The sequence below is a fragment of the Cherax quadricarinatus genome, chromosome 73, assembly GCF_038502225.1.
Source record: "Cherax quadricarinatus isolate ZL_2023a chromosome 73, ASM3850222v1, whole genome shotgun sequence".
NCBI classification, from domain to species: Eukaryota; Metazoa; Arthropoda; class Malacostraca; order Decapoda; family Parastacidae; genus Cherax; species Cherax quadricarinatus.
In genome coordinates, this window is record NC_091364.1 from 1087713 (window position 1) to 1109049 (window position 21337).

General features: G+C 38.6%; 2 protein-coding genes across 5 annotated transcripts in view; one reads left to right on the plus strand and one right to left on the minus strand.

The window, feature by feature from the left end:
- LOC128701123 (uncharacterized) overlaps positions 1-5673 on the minus strand; it is a 60073-nt gene extending 54400 nt beyond the window's left edge. For all 3 annotated transcript variants that reach the window (XM_053794698.2, XM_053794699.2, XM_053794700.2), the window contains exon 1: positions 5375-5673. In XM_053794698.2, coding sequence (XP_053650673.2) covers positions 5375-5412 — 38 coding nt within the window. In that variant the 5' untranslated portion in view covers positions 5413-5673. The remainder of the gene's footprint in view (positions 1-5374) is intronic.
- LOC128705900 (DNA (cytosine-5)-methyltransferase PliMCI) overlaps positions 3370-21337 on the plus strand; it is a 72742-nt gene continuing 54774 nt past the window's right edge. The window contains exons 1-7 of one of the 2 annotated variants that reach the window (XM_070100516.1): positions 3370-3530; positions 12003-12159; positions 14092-14467; positions 15086-15275; positions 18772-18990; positions 19260-19441; positions 19840-20099. In XM_070100516.1, coding sequence (XP_069956617.1) covers positions 3385-3530; positions 12003-12159; positions 14092-14467; positions 15086-15275; positions 18772-18990; positions 19260-19441; positions 19840-20099 — 1530 coding nt within the window. In that variant the 5' untranslated portion in view covers positions 3370-3384. Of the gene's footprint in view, positions 3531-8835; positions 9009-12002; positions 12160-14091; positions 14468-15085; positions 15276-18771; positions 18991-19259; positions 19442-19839; positions 20100-21337 lie in introns of those variants that run through there. The other variant, XM_070100517.1, reaches the window with a different exon arrangement.

Here is a 21337-nt window from a genome sequence, read left to right on the forward strand (position 1 = left end):
CTAGTACCGAACTTGCACACGAAAATCACTCACAACGAAAGCAAAAGACTCGGCAGACGATGCAACATCCCCCAATGAAAAACAGGGGTGTCACTAGCACGTTAAGAGACAATACAATAAGTGTCAGGGGCCCGAGACTGTTCAACTGCCTCCCAGCATACATAAGGGGGATTACCAATAGACCCCTGGCTGTCTTCAAGCAGGCACTGGACAAGCATCTAAAGTCGGTACTTGACCAGCCGAGCTGTGGCTCGTACGTTAGATTGTGTACAGCCTGCAGTAACAGCCTGGTTGATCAGGCTCTGATCCACCAGGAGGCCTGGTCACAGACTGGGCCTCGGGGGCGTTGACCCCCGGAACTCACTCCAGGTAAACTCCAGAGTGTGTCAGGGAAGGACAGAGCCCGCCTCCTGGCAGTGAGAGCTCCTCATGCAGGGGACTTTCTGTTGGCTGTTCCCAACTCCAGCCTTGGCACATGCCTCGACCCACAGACCACCCCCATCGGTGTTGCCCTTCGACTTGCCTCCCCTATTCTCGCCGAACACAGGTGTATTTGTGGCAGTGAAGCATCAGACCGATTCGGGTACCATCGTCCCATGTGCCGAAAATCCGAGGGAAAGATTGTAAGAAATGAGGTTAATAACATTATCAAGGAGCCTCAAAACAGCCAGATGCCCAGTAGTAAGGGAGCCACCCCAACTATGCAGATCTGATGGCAGCCAGCAGCGTTCAAATGGTATCACAGACGGTAAGCAGGTGGTGTGGGACTACACATGTGCATCTACCTTGGCTGATACCTATCTCCAATACACCAGGCAGGAAGGAGGGGTACCCGCCAGCTTCAGGGAGTCCCAAAAGTCTAGAAATTACGGAGAACTTGCCCATCATTATATGTTTGTTCCCATAGGCTCTGAGACCCTTGGCTCATGGGTAAAGAGTGCATCTAAGATCCTTAAGGAGCTAGGCAAAATACTCAAGGTAACTAGGCATCCCAGGGCAGTTAGTTTTCTGTTCCAGCGACTCAGTGCTGCTGTTCAGAGGGGTAATGCCTGCTGTATTTTGGGCACGCGTCCCAGCTCTGAAGAGCTGGATGAGATTTACGCATTATAATCAGTGACAAACACGTAATATGTATTAGACATGTATCTTTCGCATCTCATGTACTGTATATGCTATCTTTATATCGACAATGTATCTCTTAAACCTTTTGTACCATATTATGTAATAAAATATACCTACTGGTAAAAAAGAATGAAAAGATGTGGTGGTAGGGGAAGTGGAATATTCAAACGGATTCAGGAAGAAATCCAAATATTCTTCCTTCAAGCCTTTTTATCTACTTCTCCGAGGCTGTGGGTCCCACAATTTACACCAGAGGTGGACCCCAAATATTAATATATATATATATATATATATATATATATATATATATATATATATATATATATATATATATATATTCATTGTTCCTTGTTAATGTGAGCAGTCACGAAAGCGCTTGGAATTTCTCTATTCTTTCACAGTGGTTGCTTTGCGCATAATATATATATATATATATATATATATATATATATATATATATATATATATATATATATATATATACACATGAATCATTTAAGCACAACTACTGGTGAAGGCTCGATCCTCCGTCCATCCTCATAAATTGCATGTAGACTGAGCAGAAGCAGGTTGGATCGCATATCCTGGTTCAGCGCTTGAGGGTGATTACCCCAGCAGAGCTGCACCTATATATCAACTATATTCGTGGGAAGCGCTTAACCCACAGGGCTTGTACAGCGCCTGGGAATTTGGAGGTAATTAGATTCAACGCCTTGAAAATCCTATAATTCTTCCCTCCTTACCGCTCGAACAATGGAAACAAGAACAGTTTTTGTTTCAAATAAACTAGGAAATTTTCGTCAGATAAATTGAGATGTTCTGTAACTTTGTACAATGTTGTAAAAGTTAGGTTAGTCCCACAGTGCGGCTGTACCTAATTGTATTAATAAAAAAGGCGGTGTTTCAGTCTACCTCAATAGGAAGTTATAGCAAAAGAATGTATGAGATCGTCTAAAGATTCTTTAATCAAGGAACGCAGTGAAATGTAATTATCCACAATTTTGGTCTCAATATTCTTTGTTCTAAATCTAACATAGAATCCAAATACAATACAATTTATTTACTTTCCCATTAAGTGCCTCTAAAATTTTGAATACCACCCACACAATGGGTACAGGATGCATAATTAAGCTACTTAACTACGCTCGAGATTATGAAAAATAACTAAATGGTTATAATTGATTATAATTTGTAAAGAGGTGGGCTGGTAAGCCAGCGGAAGGCCTCGGTCAGATGACCAAAAGCTCCAACGATAGGTCCTCATTTGACTAAGACTCGAGTCAGGAATCACTTGTCCTGTTTCCTGACGAACCTTACCTAACCTAACCTCGAGATTATAATAATTTAAAATTATTGTTTGTAAGACAAATATAAGCCTATTATCTGTTTTTCACTGTTTTCATGAGGGAGAAATGTCAGGTGAACCAAAATATGTGGTACGTAATATAAGAAACCAATAAAAGTAGGTTCATGTGTATAATTTAAGTTATTGTTGTTGCTAAGCTTAAACAAATATATAAAATGTAGAAGGAAAACAAGTGTAGCAGTGTTGAAGACGTACCTGTTAGGTAAGACATAAGCAACAGTTAGGTATCCCTTAAGTCAATGTCCTCCCTTAAGTCAATGTGACCTGACCTGACTAGGTTGGGTGCATTGGCTTATGCCGGTAGGAGACTTGGACCTGCCTCGCATGGGCCAGTAGGCCTTCTGCAGTGTTCCTTCGTTCTTATGTTCTTATGTTCTTATGTATCTTTATTCCGAAACGTTTCGCCTACACAGCAGGCTTCTTCAAAAGAAGCCTACTGTGTAGGCGAAACGTTTCGGAATAAAGATACCTAACTGTTGTATATGTGTCTTGCCTAACAACCTGTCGGTATTTTATACCACTTTAATGTTCACTTCAAGACGTACCTGTTGGTGAGTGTTACTCCCACCTCCACCCTCCTAGTGCCTAGGTGCTTGCATACTGCTGGAGAGCTCGTGATCCAAGTAATTGGAGTTATTCTCCTCATCCTCGGATCAAATCTACTTTCCTTCCATTTCACAGGCGCCATATGACTCCTATAAGGTTCATACAAGGCCTGGGGAATGGGAGGTTATCAGGTTCGATCCAATGAAGGGAAGGGTAGTTCCAATTCCTTTGATCAAGAGACCTTCACTAGCATTAAGGTACCCTGCCTCTTGAAGAACACTTAGGTTGAATCAAGTGAACTTTAAGCAGACGCTGTTGCAAGAGGATGTAGTGTTGAAGGGACGCACTTAATGCATGAACTTAATGTGATATATGAGCAGCGTCACAGCAGCATCGCCGTCGGGGTGGTCATCACGTCTGCTGTGACGGCAAAGTTCCTTTCCACAGTGGTGGAGCGTCCGGCTTACAACCGAAATGACCCAGGTTCGATTTCCAGGTGAGTTGGGACGCAAAGCTAAGACTTTTACACCTGCTACCTATGTTTACCTAACAGTAAATGGGTACCTGGATGATAATCTCTTACACCTGCTACCTGAGTTCACCTAGCAGTAAATGGGTAGCTGGATGATAATCTCTTACACCTGCTACCTGAGTTCATCTAGCAGTAAATGGGTAGCTGGATGATAATCTCTTACACCTGCTACCTGAGTTCATCTAGCAGTAGATGGGTACCTGGATATCAGTTTCCTTACACCTGCTACATGAGTTCACCTAGCAGTAGATGGGTACCTGGATATCAGTTTCCTTACACCTGCTACCTGAGTTCACCTAGCAGTGGATGGGTACCTGGATATCAGTTTCCTTACACCTGCTACATGAGTTCACCTAGCAGTAGATGGGTACCTGGATATCAGTTTCCTTACACCTGCTACCTGAGTTCACCTAGCAGTGGATGGGTACCTGGATATCAGTTTCCTTACACCTGCTACATGAGTTCACCTAGCAGTAGATGGGTACCTGGATATCAGTTTCCTTACACCTGCTACCTGAGTTCACCTAGCAGTGGATGGGTACCTGGATATCAGTTTCCTTACACCTGCTACCTGAGTTCACCTAGCAGTAAATGGGTACCTGGATGTCAGTTTCCTTACACCTGCTACCTTTGTTCACCTAGCAGTAAATAAGTTCCTAGTAATTAGGCGACTCTTGCGGGTGGCATCCTTGGGAAGATGGCCTAAGCATCCCAACGGAAATATGTTTTGGAAAAATTAAGTATAACATATCCCCATCAGAATTATGTTATACTACCTCGCTTTCGTACGAAGAATTATACTAAATTAATAATACGAAGTAGAGCTTCGTGAAGGTAACCACAACTCTATTATTACTACTATATTCACGCTGGAGCACTAAACCAGTAGGGGTCATACAGCCACAGCGACAGCACTGACTTAAATATGACATTCCTAAGTTCCACAATATACTGAGGCAGTTGACATTTGAACACTAAACACACTCCTCTGGCACAAATGGAGAAGCGCTAAACTCACAAGGGTGACATAACGCCTGGAGAATGGAGGGTAAATCAGGTTTGATCCAAGGGTTGGTTAACTCCAATTCATTAGACCACGATCCCTTCATCAATACCATAGACCGCCCACAGGATGGGTATGGGGTACATAATACGGATATTAAACTAAAAGTTCATCAGCATCAAGGTTAGATTTATAGAAAATAATATCAGAGTGGAAATGAGCTCCACTATTTGGGTATTATTGGGTTTTTCTTGGCTAAGTCGTATCACTTAACAACACTGCTTACCTATAATTAAAACGTGATTAATACAACAATTATAGACATACACAGCATCTGTCTATAGTCTATTCAACAAAAAAAAAATTCCCAAAATTCATAACCAAAAAGTACTACTGCATTTTGTGAATTAAAAGAAAATATTACCAGCTTGTTTCTGCAAGTCATTCTTGTAGTGAAGCCTACTCCCTCTTAACATCAATATTATTATCAATAAATATATTAGGTTAGGTAAGGTTTGTCAGGAAACAGGACAAGTGTTTCCTGACAGGCGATGACCCGCCGTTGGAGTTTTTGGTCATCTGACCGAGGCCTTCCACTGGCTTACAGGTCCACCCCTTTAAAAATTAAAATACAAACATGCAGCCTATATTAGTATACTGTATATGTATGTGTATTATATATATATATATATATATATATATATATATATATATATATATAAATATATATATATATATATATATATATATATATATATATATATAATATCTATAATCTAGAACAAGTTACATAGTTTCTACTCACAATATGACGAGTATTTTATATTTTGGCGTCCAGATCATTCTACAAAATTAAACAACTTCAGCGAAGCTTCATATAGTTTCTGTCCAATATTCTTCACGAAAAGTGTAGGTGTTCAACATAATTACAGACTACCGTAATGGGCACTCAGGCATGAACTTTCTGTGAGGCTGAATGGACAAGAACCTCAGACATGCGAAGATTTAGAAGTACGCCAGGAATTTTCTGTGAGGCTGAGCGGGCAGGAAAACCTGAAGACAGCCCTCACACTGCGCCGCCGGGGCGAGTACTGAGACTTAAATAATTTGGGCTTCTGATCTGCTTTGACCATGCGCATGCGCACTATCTCGACCCCTTCCCCCTTGAATGTTGCCTTGTTGATGGTGAAGGGATCATGACCCAAGGTATCAGAGCTACCTTTCCCTTCCTCAATGCTTCCCCTCCCCATAATTATATACTTTTGATGAGTTTCAAGAGTTTTTTTTACTCCTGGAGCCCGGCCATGGGCCAGGCTCATCTGGTGCTTGCCTGGTCAGTCAGACTGTTGCTGTTAGTGGCCCTCAGCCCCACATATTATTATTATTGTTATTATTGAACCACGGGAAGCAGTAAATCCGGATGAATCATACAAAGCCTGGTAAATGGAGAGAGAGGGAGGGTTGGAGAGACTCTGGTTTGATCCTAGGAAACGTAAGATATCTCCTTTGTCTTGGATCAGGAGCCCTTCACTATCATCAGGGAGCCTCTCCCCCTGGCTACATGAAGGGTGCAAAATGTTCAACAAGTTCTGTTATACTAATGAAACTCACTGAGTGATTGCATTCTCAGTGTCATACCCTGTGTCATAGTAACTATTCTATCATTACTGCTAAGTTGATGAGAAGGCTCTAAATCCGTATGGGATGCTTATCCATGGCATCTTAATACGGAGGATGACATTTCTTTGTTGCTGGCTCAGTTCTCCGTCCACTGGGTCCATGGCATCTTGATACAGGGGATGTCTTCTCTAACATTATTACTAACAAATGTTTAACACGACCTACTTCTACTAATGGGCCCCTGCTCACCTGTGACATCATCTCCAGCTGCTACGCCTCACTTACCTTGTGGTTTAGCGCTTCTTTTTTATTATAATAATAATACGCCTCACTTTTGGCTCCTGTATATAAATCTCTGGTCTCATGCCTCTGCCTTAGGTTAAGGGACTGACCACCTTCAAGGCTGAAGGACTGATCCCCTCAAAATTTCCTCTCCACTTCTATCTCCAGTATTATAATTACATGGATTCAATTGAAGAAATCTGCTACACAGGTGAGGCATTTCGACAATAATGATTCATTAGAGGTTCGCCGGTACTTCCGGCCCGGGTCTTCTCCATATGGTGATATAATGATACTTAAGTGTTGCACATGTCTTAATAACAATAGCTTTACTTCTACAGTTATATGTACAAGGTATACAGTCCATAGCTGACATCAATGACATACTACTATACGGAAAGCCGCTTGTTATGCTGAGCATTTCGGACAAATTAGGTCAGTTTTGTTCCAGGATGCGACCCACACCAGTTAACTAACACCCAGGTACCCATTTTACTGATGGGGAACATAGACAACCGGTGTAAAGAAACACGCCCAATGTTTCTACCCTCGCCGGGAATCGAACTCGGACCCTCGCCGTGTAAAGCGAGAACTTTAGCCATCAGGCCACCTACTGGTATTGACCACTGGTGGACCCCCGCTCTCTTGTAACGTTATCTCCAGCTGCTACACCTCAGATCTGGCTCCAAAATATGAGTCTCTGACCTCATGCCTCTGCTTTAGAAAAAGGGACTTATCACCCTCTATCAAGGCTGGAACACTGATCAACTCAAGATTATCTCTCTGCTTCTATCTCGGTATTATAATAGTCTGTAAGTTTATTTAGGTGCAAGTATACATAAGTACAATTATCATACTTAGTAAAGGATACCTAAGCGTCACACATGTGTCACTCATGAGCTTATGGTGGCTAAAGCTCCCGCTTCACACACGGAGGGCCCGGGTTCGATTCCCGGCGGGTGGAAACATTTCGACACGTTTCCTTACACCTGTTGTCCTGTTCACCTAGCAGCAAGTAGGTACCTGGGTGTTAGTCGACTGGTGTGGGTCGCATCCTGGGGGACAAGATTAAGGACCCCAATGGAAATAAGTTAGACAGTCCTCGATGACGCACTGACTTTCTTGGGTTATCCTGGGTGGCTAACCCTCCGGGGTTAAAAATCCGAACGAAATCTTATCTTATCTTATCTTAAATTCTTGTCTGCTCAATTCTACTTTACAAAAAAACGCGCCACGTCCAAGCGAGCCATCAAAGAAAACGCGCGCACGGAACTACAACACAAGGGCAAACACTCAGAAATACTTGTAATTGATATGCTACAAGATATTTTTATTTATGGTGATTATGGATGATTCTTTGCACAATAAGCTAGCCACTTCGGTGGCAAAATATTAAAAAAAAAATCTGTGGGGTAAGCAAATTGATAGTCTTTCATGCATTACACTATTTTTATAAATAGTTATGAGTATATCCTGTCACCAGCAGGAAGCCTGTGTCTTTTTCTCTCAGAGTATATATTCACTGAAAGTTTATTTGAACCCCTTTTAGGATTAAAATATCCTTGACTAATGCAGGTGACATGCAGTTTTAATGACCCTTCTTTGATAGGCTTAAGACTCCAGTGGAAATAAGTGACTTTGACATTTTTTTTTTTTTTTTGGGGGGGGGGGTTATCTTAAGTAATTTACACATGTTACGAGGTATAACTGTAGTTAGTAAGTAAGCAAGTTTATTTAGGCACAGATACACATAGCTACAATTATCATACATAGTATAAATTACGTAGGATAACGTAAGTCAGAGTGACTTATTTCCATTGGGTTCTTAAGTAAGTTTATTTAGGTACATGTACACATAAATACAGTTACACAATATATCATACATAGTAACATATGTGTAAATTACCTAGGATAACCAAGACAAGTCAAAAATTGACTTGTTTCCATTGGGGTCCTGGTAATATCTTATTATATAAACCGTAAAGGTTAAAACAGCTAAGTAACTCAGCTGTGTGACCTGTGTACCTGTAGAAGAGCATTGTTCCGACTACGGAACAATGCTCTTCTCCAGACTGAGGGACTGACCACCTCAAAACTTTAAGGGTGATGGACTGATTACATCGTCTTCAAGTCTCTTCTGCTCCTATCAACTTTTCTGTACTCGACTGAAGAAGCCTACTGTGTAGGCGAAACGTTTCGAAATAAAGATACCTAACTGTTGCATATGTGTCTTACCTAACAACCTGTCGGTATTTTATACCATTTTAATGTTCGACCTGTGTACCTATACCTAAATAAACTTAACCTGTATACCTATACCTAAATAAACTTAAAACATAAGAGAAGAAGTAATAACCAGAGGAAGAAGACAGATGGCAGCACCTCAGGTTGGCGGGAGACAAGGATAATATACCGCCAAAACTTGCAGCTCTCCTGTTTTAGCCGACTTTTAATCATTTCCGACATAGTGTTTGCCAGGTTTTTGTGATGCCGAGCGTGGCTGAAGCACCCAAGATCCCGGAAGATGTCCGAAAAAAGTAAGATGGGTTTTCTAAGCTAGTAAAACCTCCAGTGTTATGCTGGTTCTTGTCTTCCCAGTGATGGGACGTCACATTGCTTATTTTCTTTTGCTTGAGGTTTTAATCTTTAGATATAAGGCTTAATTGCTCCTTGCTGTTTCCTTACGGGAGGTTCCTGGTGCTGGCTGAGGGGCTCTTGATCCGAGGAATCGGACCGGTGCTCCAATTCTTGAATCCAGCCCCAATGCCTCCCAGGCTGTGTAACCTATGGGTTTAGCGCTCCACCGTGAAAATATATAATAATAATCTATGCTATAATTCGTGAGAATTGTCTTTTGTATATTTCTGTAGCGCTGTATGGCCCTTGTGGTTTAGGGCTTCTTTTTGATTATTATTATAATTATATTTCTGAATATGTAATGATTTAAACCTTAATAAACGGTAAGCTTTTCAGTATTTTTTTCTTTCTACATTGTTATTCTGATAATACTATTTACCGAGTGTTATTTAGCAGTGAATTAGTGCTATATAGCACTAGTGCATTTTATTTAGCTCTATTAGAGCTATTTAGCACTGACAGTATTTAACACTGTGATAGTACTATTTAGCACTGGTAGTACTATTTAGTACTGGTAGTACTATTTAGCACTGGTAGTACTATTTAGCACTGGTAGTACTATTTAGCACTGGTAGTACTATTTAGTACTGGTAGTACTATTTAGTACTGGTAGTAATATTTAGCACTGGTAGTACTATTTAGCACTGGTAGTACTATTTAGCACTGGTAGTACTATTTAGCACTGGTAGTACTATTTAGTACTGGTAGTACTATTTAGCACTGGTAGTACTATTTAGCACTGGTAGTACTATTTAGTACTGGTAGTACTATTTAGTACTGGTAGTACTATTTAGTACTGGTAGTACTATTTAGTACTGGTAGTACTATTTAGTACTGGTAGTACTATTTAGCACTGGTAGTACTATTTAGTACTGGTAGTACTATTTAGCACTGGTAGTACTATTTAGCACTGGTAGTACTATTTAACACTGGTAGTACTATTTAACACTGGTAGTACTATTTAGCACTGGTAGTACTATTTAGCACTGGTAGTACTATTTAGCACTGGTAGTACTATTTAGTACTGGTAGTGCTGTTTAGCACTGGTGCTATTTAGTACTGGTAGTGCTGTTTAGCACTGGTGCTATTTAGTACTGGTAGTGCTATTTAGCACTGGTAGTGCTGTTTAGCACTTGTAGTGCTATTTAGCATTATCAGTGGTGGTGTTATAGCAGTGTTAGTGCTATTTAACACTGTTAATATATTCATGAGGGACTTGCTTTGAGCATGCAGTGCTGCATATTCCACACAGATTTAAAACACTTTTGTAAAAATTTTGCAGTCTAGAAAGATTAATTAGCATTAATTAAGTCAGAACTTTCCTTTTGGCTCGTGGTTAAATATCCAACTTGTGTTTAGGCTATAACAGAAGACTGCTTCTCGGACATTATTTTTTACGAAATGTACCAGCTATCTTAAGCACAGAATAACTCTTAGTGCAAATTGTTATTTTGGACAGCATATGACTGCCCAAAATATGATTGTAATAATAATACAATCAATGGAAATAAGTCACTCTGACTTTCTTGGGTTATCCTAGGTTCTCTACACATATGCTGCTATGTATGATAATCTATGTAACTGAATTTGTGTATACCTGAATAAACTTACTTAATAATATTTTGGGCAGTAATAGTAAAACTAATTCCCTCATTTTGGCTCAAATCCTACATTGGAAAATTATTAGACATTCCTGGCTGATCATAGTAAATGTAAATGCTAACATGCTATAACATTAAGGTTCTGTTATGTTAGTTACATAAGATTACAATAGGTTTTGTTAAGTTTTCACTATTTGCACAACAGTATTACCTGGAGTTTACCTGGAGAGAGTTCCAGGGGTCAACGCCCCTGCGGCCCGGTCTGTGACCAGGCCTCGTGGTGGATCGGCCTGATCAGCCAGGCTGTTACTGCTGGCTGCATGCAATCCAATGTACGAACCACAGCCCGGCTGGTCAGGTACCGACTTTAGGTGCTTGTTCAGTGCCTGCTTGAAGACAGCCAGGGGGTCTATTGGTAATCCCCCTTATGTATACTGGGAGGCAGTTGAACAGTCTTGGGCCCCTGACACTTATTGTGTTGTCTCTTAACATGCTAATGACACCCCTGCTTTTCATTGGGGGGATGTTGCATCGTCTGCCAAGTCTTTTGCTTTTGTAGGGAGTGATTTTTGTGTGCAAGTTTGGTACTAGTCCCTCTAGGATTTTCCAGGTGTATATTATCATGTATCTTTCCCGTCTGTATTTCAGGGAGTACAGGTTCAGGAACTTCAAGCGCTCCCAGTAATTGAGGTGTTTTATCTCCGTTATGCGCGCCGTGAAGGTTCTCTGTACATTTTCTAGTTCAGCAATTTCGCCTGCCTTGAAAGGTGCTGTTAGTGTGCAGCAATATTCCAGCCTAGATAGAACAAGCGACCTGAAGAGTGTCATCATGGGCTTGGCATCCCTAGTTTTGAAGGTTCTCATTATCCATCCTGTCATTTTCCTAGCAGATGCAATTGATACAGTGTTATGGTCCTTGAAGGTGAGATCATCCGACATGATCACTCCCAGGTCTTTGACGTTAGTTTTTCGCTCTATTGTGTGGTTGGAATTTGTTTTATACTTGATGGAACCATGGTGAAACCCACTTAATACTGGACATCTTGAACTATATTTTATCACCAAAATATGCCAAGGAGCAACATTCAGTTAATACTGTTTCTAATGTCAAGCATAAGTTGATTGTGAAAGATTGATCTGGTCAGAAATTGTACCAGTTTTAATGCAGCAACTTGGAAATAAAGTAATTTCCTTGTTTTTTGGCTTTATCCTAGATTGTTTTCATAATGTATTACCATTATACTGCTAGAATAATCATTGGGTTATCCAAGGTTAATGCCCTGTGCATTTCAGAATTGATCAACTTAAAGAAGAATATCAGGAAGAAGAAGTTACTCAGAAAGGCTACACTAAGCGGCTACGGTTACTACTCAGCAGTCATTTAATGGAATCTGATCAAAAGAATATTACACAGCTTGAGAAGGATCTCAGTCTTGGTGAAATAACCGAGGTTTGAAGACTTTATTGTAAATTTCACTGATGATATTTATTACTTTTAATTAATGCAAAATAGATGTACTGTTAACTTTATGTTTAGAGTAGTGTGTTTACTTTTCATCGTTTAACACTGAAAGGTACTTCACATGTGAAGATTACACTTTATGTACTGCATGCACACACTACTTGGCAGAAGCAATCATTCAACTCATGCCCACTCCCTTCTTCCCACTCAAACTTCCTTAGTCTGTAGCAGATAGAGGAGTAAAGTGCTGAATAACTCACATAGGTTTAGTGCTTTACAAGTTGTATACAAGTGTACACAACCAACAACTATTAAGCACTTCCTAACAATATCCTCAAATTGCTAATGCTTACCACAATAGCCCATATTGCCCTCTCCCATCCACTCTGATAACCCCTTCACTTACACCAACACTGCATGTTATACCCCCAAAACCACTGTAGTGGTCCTCCCACTTGCATTTCTACATCTCCATATACCCCTCCCCTCCCCCCCCAAAAAAAAAATACATACCATCAAGCACATACCTATCTACTAATAGAAGGCTCAACTTTCCATACAGTACAGGTTTCCTTGGCTAAATTTATACTGATTTGCTGTGTGTAAATTTGCTTATGTGCAGCATCCCCTACTCCTATGGGGAATATACTATACATTTATTTGGTAAAAAAAACTCTTAGGCAATTGGAGAGGGTGGGTGCTGTGAGCTTTTTGCTTTTATGTGATTACTGCTGATTTTTAAGAATTTTTCTCAACAATCCGGCCATGTCTCACCAGGGCAGGGTAACCTAGAAAGAAAAACAAAAGTTTCTTTTTAAATTTAATAATGTATGCAGAAGGGGTTACTAGCCCCTTGCTCCCAGCATTTTAGTCGCCTCTTACAACACGCATGGCTTACAGAACAAGAATTCTGTTTTACTTCCCCATGGCTAAACTAGTTTATATTTGTATTTGTGTAAAAGATTTAATGGAAAAAGAATAGATTTGAGTACATACAGGATTGCCTAGTTGACCTGGCCCCAGGCTGGGCTGAGAGTAAAAAAAAAAAAACCCTTTGAAATCAATCACAGGTATTTCACAAACATGGTAAATCCAATGAGCCTTTTTCTGAACAAATCCCTGTAGTGGGTTTTAATCACATTGTGTGTTGTTTATCCGGACAAAGACAAGCATGATGGATGGTGGTGGAGGGAGAAAAATTATTATTGAATCTTTTATTTTATTTCTCAGTTGCTGGTTGACCAAATTTATATATTTTGTAAATGACTACTTAATGCATGTGTGTTAAGTTTGTTTTTTAACATTAGTCCAGAAATGTGGAACTTGCAAAGTTTCGGAACAAAGCCTTATGTTTTACACATGGTGAATTTGCTTTATTCACTATGGGTGAGGAACACATCTGTAACATAAAATGAGGAAGACCTGTACTGTACCCACTTGAAAAAAAACTACCCCACCCCAAGTCCCATCACCATGACAATGCCAGCAACCCCCCACAGATAACACTTCCCCCTAAACAAAATCATTTATGAGTTGGCGATGCTGGAAAGTCAAGCACCAGACAGAAGATTCCAGTAAAGACCGGTACCAGATAAAGATGTTCATACTGCTGAGGGCTATTAAATATTGAGCTGATGAGTGAGGAATTTGTGAAGCTATTGAAGGAACTCTTATGCACTAAGGGATGGAGGACCATTAAATTTCTGTTTCATCTTTGCTCTAACCTAACAGTAACTTACTCTGGTTCTACTATGTTTGATTTTTTTTCAGTTTTTTTTCACTTCTTGTTTCTGCTCTGTAATTTTGTATTATTTTTCTGATCAAAGACAGCAACAATAGAGGTATGCTATGCTGTATTACATAACTTATGTGTAATGGATGATTGTAATAGGCCAAGCTTAAATATTTATTATCTTTCAGAAAGGATTCCTTAACAAATTGGAGAAACTGCTTGAATCCTCCTTAAATTTGGCAACAGGAAGTGATGAGAAGAACACTGACCAAACATTGGGGAAGCTAAAAGATGGCTTGACATCCTTAAATGAAAAAGTGTGTGTATTTTCCAATGACGGAGATAACAAGAATGCTAACAAGGAAAATGACAGAAATGTCAGTAATGGAAATACACCCAAAGCCATCAGTGAAAGTACAAGCCAAGGAGGAGAAAGCAGCAAAGCTAGTAGTGAATCAGATGGCAACTCAAGCAATAAAGAGGAAGACATGCTTAAACAAGAGGATAACCACATGGAGGTGGAGGAAGCTTCTGCAAAGCTTTTGCAAAAGAAGAAAGTAAATGGTAGGATGTACTTAAGCTTTAAGTTGCTAGTAATAATTGTTTCACAGTAGCTAGCTGTTTTACCAGTCATCTCTTGTAATTAGGGCATCCCTGCTTTTCATTGTTTTACACAATTCATCTCTTAATCAATTTTTTAGTGATTTGTATGGCTTCAGAAAAACTTGATACAAATACTTTACTTGTTTTCTGCAGTATACAGGTAATGTAGTTTACATGTAATAAAATATTGTTAGGTACAAAAGAAAGCCACTAGCATGCATGCATTTTGGGCAGTTCAGGATCATTATGGTACTAAAATCAATACCCGATCAGCCAGGCTGTGGTTCCTATGTTGGACTACATGTGGTCAGTAGTTACAGCCTGGTTGATCAGGCCCTGATCCACTGCAAGGCCTTGTCAAGGACTGGGCTGTGGGGGTGTCAACCCCCAGAGCACATTCCAGGTAGGCAAGTACTGTAAATTTTATTTATCCAATCACTGGGTTGTAGAAAAATTGCTGCTATGGCTTGGTATGTAAAATAATTTAAACTATAGTATTATCTTATTAAATGATTATGGAGATTTGTTACTTGGTAACTAGTTATACATGTCTGTTTATTTACAATACTTGACCTGCAGGTGGTGCTCGGAATAAAAGACGGAGTTCCCAGAATTGTGGTGTCCAGCGATCTGTTGCTGACATGTTCGCAGCTGTTAATAGTAAGCGTAAATGTGAGGAAGAAAGTGAAAATAAAGAGGAAGAAGTAGATGCTGAACCTGAAGAGAAAAAACTAAAACTCCACCATAATGAAGATAAAACATCACATAGGTTAGGAAAGGGCTGTTTTAAGGATGAACCAAAGTAGTTTAATACAACATTGTTTTCATAATTGGTTGTTAAATAAGTAATATTTGTAATGTTAAAAACAAAAAAAAAAATCAATTGTTCTATACAGTGGACCCTTGGATTTTGTATGCCCTAATTTGTATGTAAGACTATAGTTATTCTCTATAAAATGTATTTATTGTTAATATTTCCCATAAGAAATAATGTAAATCCAATTAATCTGTTCAAGACACCCAAAAATACTAACAAAAAATACATATACAGTGGACCCCCGGTTAACGATATTTTTTCATTCCAGAAGTATGTTCAGGTGCCAGTACTGACCGAATTTGTTCCCACAAGGAATATTGTGAAGTAGGTTAGTCCATTTCAGACCCCCCAAACATACACGTACAAACGCACTTACATAAATACACTTACATAATTCGTCGCATTGGGAGGTGATCATTAAGCGGGGGTCCACTGTACTATAGTTTTATATATAAACTAGGGCATACAAAAACAGCCTCTCTTTACTTAGTGACATATTCGTTTACTGATGACTCGGATTTACGACAGTCTGACCAGTATGCATACCTAAATAAGGTATATTAGAACTGATTTCTTCTATTGTGTTTATTACAATATAATGTATACAGTACAATGATGTATAAACATTTAACTCTTTCAGGGTTTCGGATGTACTAGTACGGCTTACGCACCAGGGTTTTTGACGTACTAGTACTCCTAAATTCTAGCGCCCTCAGATCTAATGAGAGAAAGCTGGTAGGCCTACATATGAAAGAATGGGTCTATGTGGTCAGTGTTCACAGTATAAAAAAAAATCCTGCAGCACACAGTGCGTAATGAGAAAAAAAAAACTTTGACCGTGTTTTTGGATTAAAACACTGACTTTGCACTGTATTTTCGTATGGTATTTATTGCTCTATTCTAGCTTTCCTGATCTCATTTTATAGAATGGAAGACATATTACAGAAATTGAGATGATTTTGACTGGTTTTACGATGAAAAGTACCTTGAAATTGAGCTCGAAGTAGCAGAAATGTTCATTTTTTACCAAAGTTCAAAAGTAAACAAATGCTAAGCGTCCAGTACACATCAACTGGCGAGTCTGATATTCTTTCACAAGTACGCTGATATTTTTTATACCATTTCTACACTAATGCAGTTTTTTGCATAACAGTAAATCTTTTATTTTTTGTGAGAATAAAAAATTCAAAGTGGAAAGCAAAAGAATGTAAGAGGGGCATGGGGACGTGACTAATGAACAGAGGAAATGTTATTTTAGTGCCAGGAATGTCTTTTTTGTTTATTCTGGACTATTTGGAAATTGGCATCTTTTGAAATTTGTGTGAAATTGGCAAAATTGCTAAATTCTGACCACTGTATTGGATAGTTGAAATTGGTAAATGGGTGGTTTCTTGTACTCATTCGATAGAAAAAATGGAGTTCTAGCAAAATAGTTATGATTTTTGTCGACTAGTACACTGGAATTGGCTGAAAATAGGGCTGGAAGTGGGCAAAATCGCCGATGCGTAAACATCGTCGAGACCGCTAATTTCGCGAGAGCATAATTCCCTAACTTTTCCATCAAATTTCATACTTTTGGTGTCATTGTGATCGGGAAAAGATTCTCTATCTTTTCATAAGATTTTTTTTTTTTTTTTTTTTAAATTTGGGCGACCCTGAGAACAAGTCTTGGAGAGGGCCTGGGGACCCTGAAAGGGTTAAAGATATACCAGAAATAAATGGTGCACAGGTGACATTAAAACACTATCAAAGATGGTTGATACAAACCCACTACCATTATAGTATGCTTTTCACTTAGCGACAGATTCGTTTACCGACATGGTCTTAGGAACGGAATTCTGTCGTTAAGTGAGGAGAGGTTGTATGTATTTCTCACCAAGGTAGGGTGACCCAAGAATGAAACACATTCTCTGTCATTCATTCTTTAGCTGTCTTTCCAGAAGTGCAGAGACATTGTAGTTCAAACAGTCCTTCAAACCACAACATTCCTGACCCATCCTTTTATAGCCTAAGTTTCACACTATTATTTTTTAGAAATATGAAAGTTTGCTTTTTTTTAACATGTAGAGAGTATATTAAATAGTTTTTATATTGACTAAGGCCAATTATTAGGTAAAATCACATTTGTTGCAGTGCAATCTGTCACAGCTGATGAATTAAGAATCTTCATTTCAGTAATGTCAGTGGTTTAGGAAACAAATGTGTGGAAATGCCAGTAGGTCAGCCCGGGCTTGGACTTAAGCAACTTCTCTCACACAATTTATTAGGCTTATCAAGATGGAAAGCCCGAGTTAAAAAGAAAGGATAATGTTATGTAGGAGTGCACTGTGAATTCATTCAACTCTAAGTTTGAGAAGTGTTACACTGTTATGGTAAAGTTGAATAGCTAAGAATATCTAATTCTGTATTACCAAATTTTTAGGTCACCCTGCCTCGGTGGGATACAGCGGGTTCGTTGGAAAAAAAAAAATTAATTCTGTAACATTGGCTGTTTTCCACTAAGGTAAAGTGACTCAAATAAGGAAAGACAATCACCATAACTCATGCAATTACTGTCTTGCCAGAAGTATGCATATATCACAATTCAAATGACTTTGAGCCAAAACTTTTCCCGGCTTCTATTTAAGATTGCAGGCACTGGGCCTTTCACTTCCAAAGCTCAAGTCTGGCTAAATATTTAATCTATAAAAATAATTCTGGGTTTCTTGCATTTTGTGTTTATAACCAGTGTTGTTCATATAAATACATGACTGCAATAAAAATTTTAGTTATATTTCCATTTTTGGTATGATACATATTCACTCTACCAATGACTTTTATTCCTACCTGTCAATGTGCTTAGAGATTGTCTTTGTTTCTCATATCTACCATATTTATGATCTTAAAACCACACTGTAAATAACACTTTTTCTGTCTATCAAAGAGTTCATGTTCAGTGGTCAAGCCTTTCCTCATGACTTTTTTCTTTTTCTTCACTTTGGAAGCAATTTTGTAATAGATTTTTTTTATCTTCTCTGAAGTTTGCTTAATTATAGAGCTTGCAACTCATAGATCAAAAGAGAAAGCAGATGTTAGAAGGCATAGTAAAAAATAAGAAAGTTGCTGTAGGAATTCAGGAAAAACCAGTTAGCTGGACTTGAGCCCTGAAAGTGGGCAGTACAGTGCCTGCATTTTAAAGGAGAGGTGAGAATGTTACAGGTTGCAGAGTCATATGAACTGTAATGTCGGTACACTTTTGGCAAGACAGGGATTAAATTAATGATAGTGTGTTTTTCTTTTGGGGGCACCCATACCTCCTCAGTGATAGACAGCCATTGTTAAAATGCATTGGAGTGGGAAATCTTTAATAAGTTAAATGAAAGCATCAAGAAACACCATTGAATTAAGAATTGTTCAGTTATTTCATGCAAGATGTGAAGATAAAAAATTTAATGCTAATATTTTTCAGTGAGAACAGTCCTCGGCCCTTACAAAGTTTGTCAAGTCGTTGTGAGATTTGCCGCCAGCGTTTAAATAGTCCCGAACTTCTTCTCTTCCCCGGACACCCTGAAGGGGCACTGGATGAATTTATTGCACTCACTGACTCCAAGCTTTCACTTTTTACTGGAGAAGAAGAATTTATCAATGAATATGATGAGCGGCCACAGCAAAAGATAACTGGTTTTAAGTAAGTATAAATCATGTGATTAATACTAGCTATAAAAAATAAAATGCATATGTACTCTGCCCACATGTACATTAATTCATAATTTCATTCATTCATTGCACATTCCTGCACAACGTATGAACATACTTTTGTGTACATACATCATTCACGCACTTTCTCTTGCCTACACAAGTGAAGGCTTTTTGATTAAAAAGCGTGCAAATATAAAAGCTAATGTGGTTTTAGTAAATATCTATGTATTTGGATAGGTAATTTTTTTTTTTTTATAGTGTGTATGACAAAGCGGGTCATCTCTGTCCCTTTGATGGAGGTTTGATTGAACGCAATGTCCTCCTCTACTTTTCTGGCTATGTGAAGCCAATCTATGAAGAAGACCCAACAATTGAAGGTGGAGTTCCTGCAAAAGAAATGGGGCCTATCAATGAGTGGTGGATATCTGGTTTTGATGGAGGTAATACTTATATTTTTTAGTTTTGTTAATTACTAAAATCATCTACATTTTATAGTAGTGTAAATACAGTATAGGTAATATAGTTAGCAAAGTTAAGTTAGATTGAGGTATACAGATGTTAATACAAACTTTGTCAAGATACAGTGAAATAAATAGTAGTGGTTATACTGGAGAATCTTAGGCAGTGTCTGACTTAAGATCTTCAATCTTCGCAAATCGGCAACAAAATCTTAATTTTTGTTAAAGTTGAAATCAGACTTACAGGCTATTATGTAAGTACATTTTATAACCCTGTTAGTTGGTTCCTAACCACATTTCTCTCAATTTTCTGTCTTGATGTGGTCTTCAATTGATTTGTTTTAATGAACAAATTTTCCAAACTAATGCAATTACTACAGGGGAAAAGGCGTTGATTGGATTTTCTACTGCATATGCGGAATACATCCTCATGGAACCAAGCGATGCCTATGCCCCATTTGTTGATGCTGTGCGAGAGAAAATTTACATAAGTAAACTAGTGATTGAGTTTTTGGTGAACAATGATGATGCTGCATATGAAGATTTGTTGAACAAGTTACAGACAACTGTACCTCCAAGTGGTATAGCAGTAATAACTGAAGATACTCTCTTGAGACATGCACAATTTGTTTGTGATCAGGTAAGATGAATAATGCACTTAAAAGGTTCAAAACCTCAACACTACCGATTTAAGCCTTTTGGCTAATCTGTTTTTTCTCCATATACTGTAGTAATATTTTGTAAATTATTTTTGTTTAGTATTTGAAGCATTTGATTATGAGTAGGTTTGGTGTTTAAATTTATCATATTTTTATTATTTCTGTTAATGGATAATACTGGGAAGTTGTACCAATGATTATTTAGATGTGTGGAGTAGGTATATGACAATACCAAGATTTTCGCCGATACTGATACCTTTGCTCTTTTTTGGGCCACCCTGCCTTGTTGGGAGACAGCCAGCATGTTAAAAAAACCTGCTCTCAAGTTTTAAGTAGTGGGGGGCACAGTTCCACTAGTCCGCTAACCACTAATTACTAGACTTAGCTTATTATTTACCTGATTAGCGTTTCCGCTAACTTCGGAAACCGTTAGTGGACCAATTAGCTTCCTCTAAATAAAGTTCCGCTAACTTTGAGTCCACTAAAAAGAAATTCATATGCTGTTGGTAGTTGGAAAGCAATGCCTTTTTAATGGCACATGTGTTTGTTCCTGTCTGTTGTGGGCATTTCTCCAACAGTCGGTGTATGTTTGATTTAAACTGATGTTTGGTGTCAGTAGTTCATTTAACTGTTTGTGTGCATCTGTACGACTGTATCACTGGTGCAGTGATAAGTTGGCACGATTTTCAACTACTTGTTTGTAGTTTATTGGGTTTGAAATCTAAATTAAGTTAAATGCAAACACGAACAGAAACGGGATAAAATGAATGAATACAATGAGTACCTGGAACTAATGGAGAAAACAGTCAGATAAGCTAACTCAATCTGTTTGGGTGCTATGGGGCTTCAGTGCAGTGACAAGTGTGTCCTTGTTGGTTGCTCGCGTTACTTCACAAAATTAACCCTTTGACTGTTGCGACCCCAAATCCTAAAGTCTCTTTGCGTTACAAAATTTTTGAAAAAAAAAAAATTATTTTTTCTTATGAAATGATACAGAATTTTTTCCCGGTGTTTGACACCAAAAGTACGAAATTTGATGGAAAACTTGAGGAATTACGCTCTCACGAAATAAGTGATCTCGGCTATGTTTATGCGTTGGTGATTTCACTCAATTTGAGCCCTATTTTCAACCAATTCCAGAGTTCCAGTTGACCAAACTCATAGCTATTTCTTTAAAACGTCATTTGTTCTATCGACTGAGTACAAGAAACTTCCCATT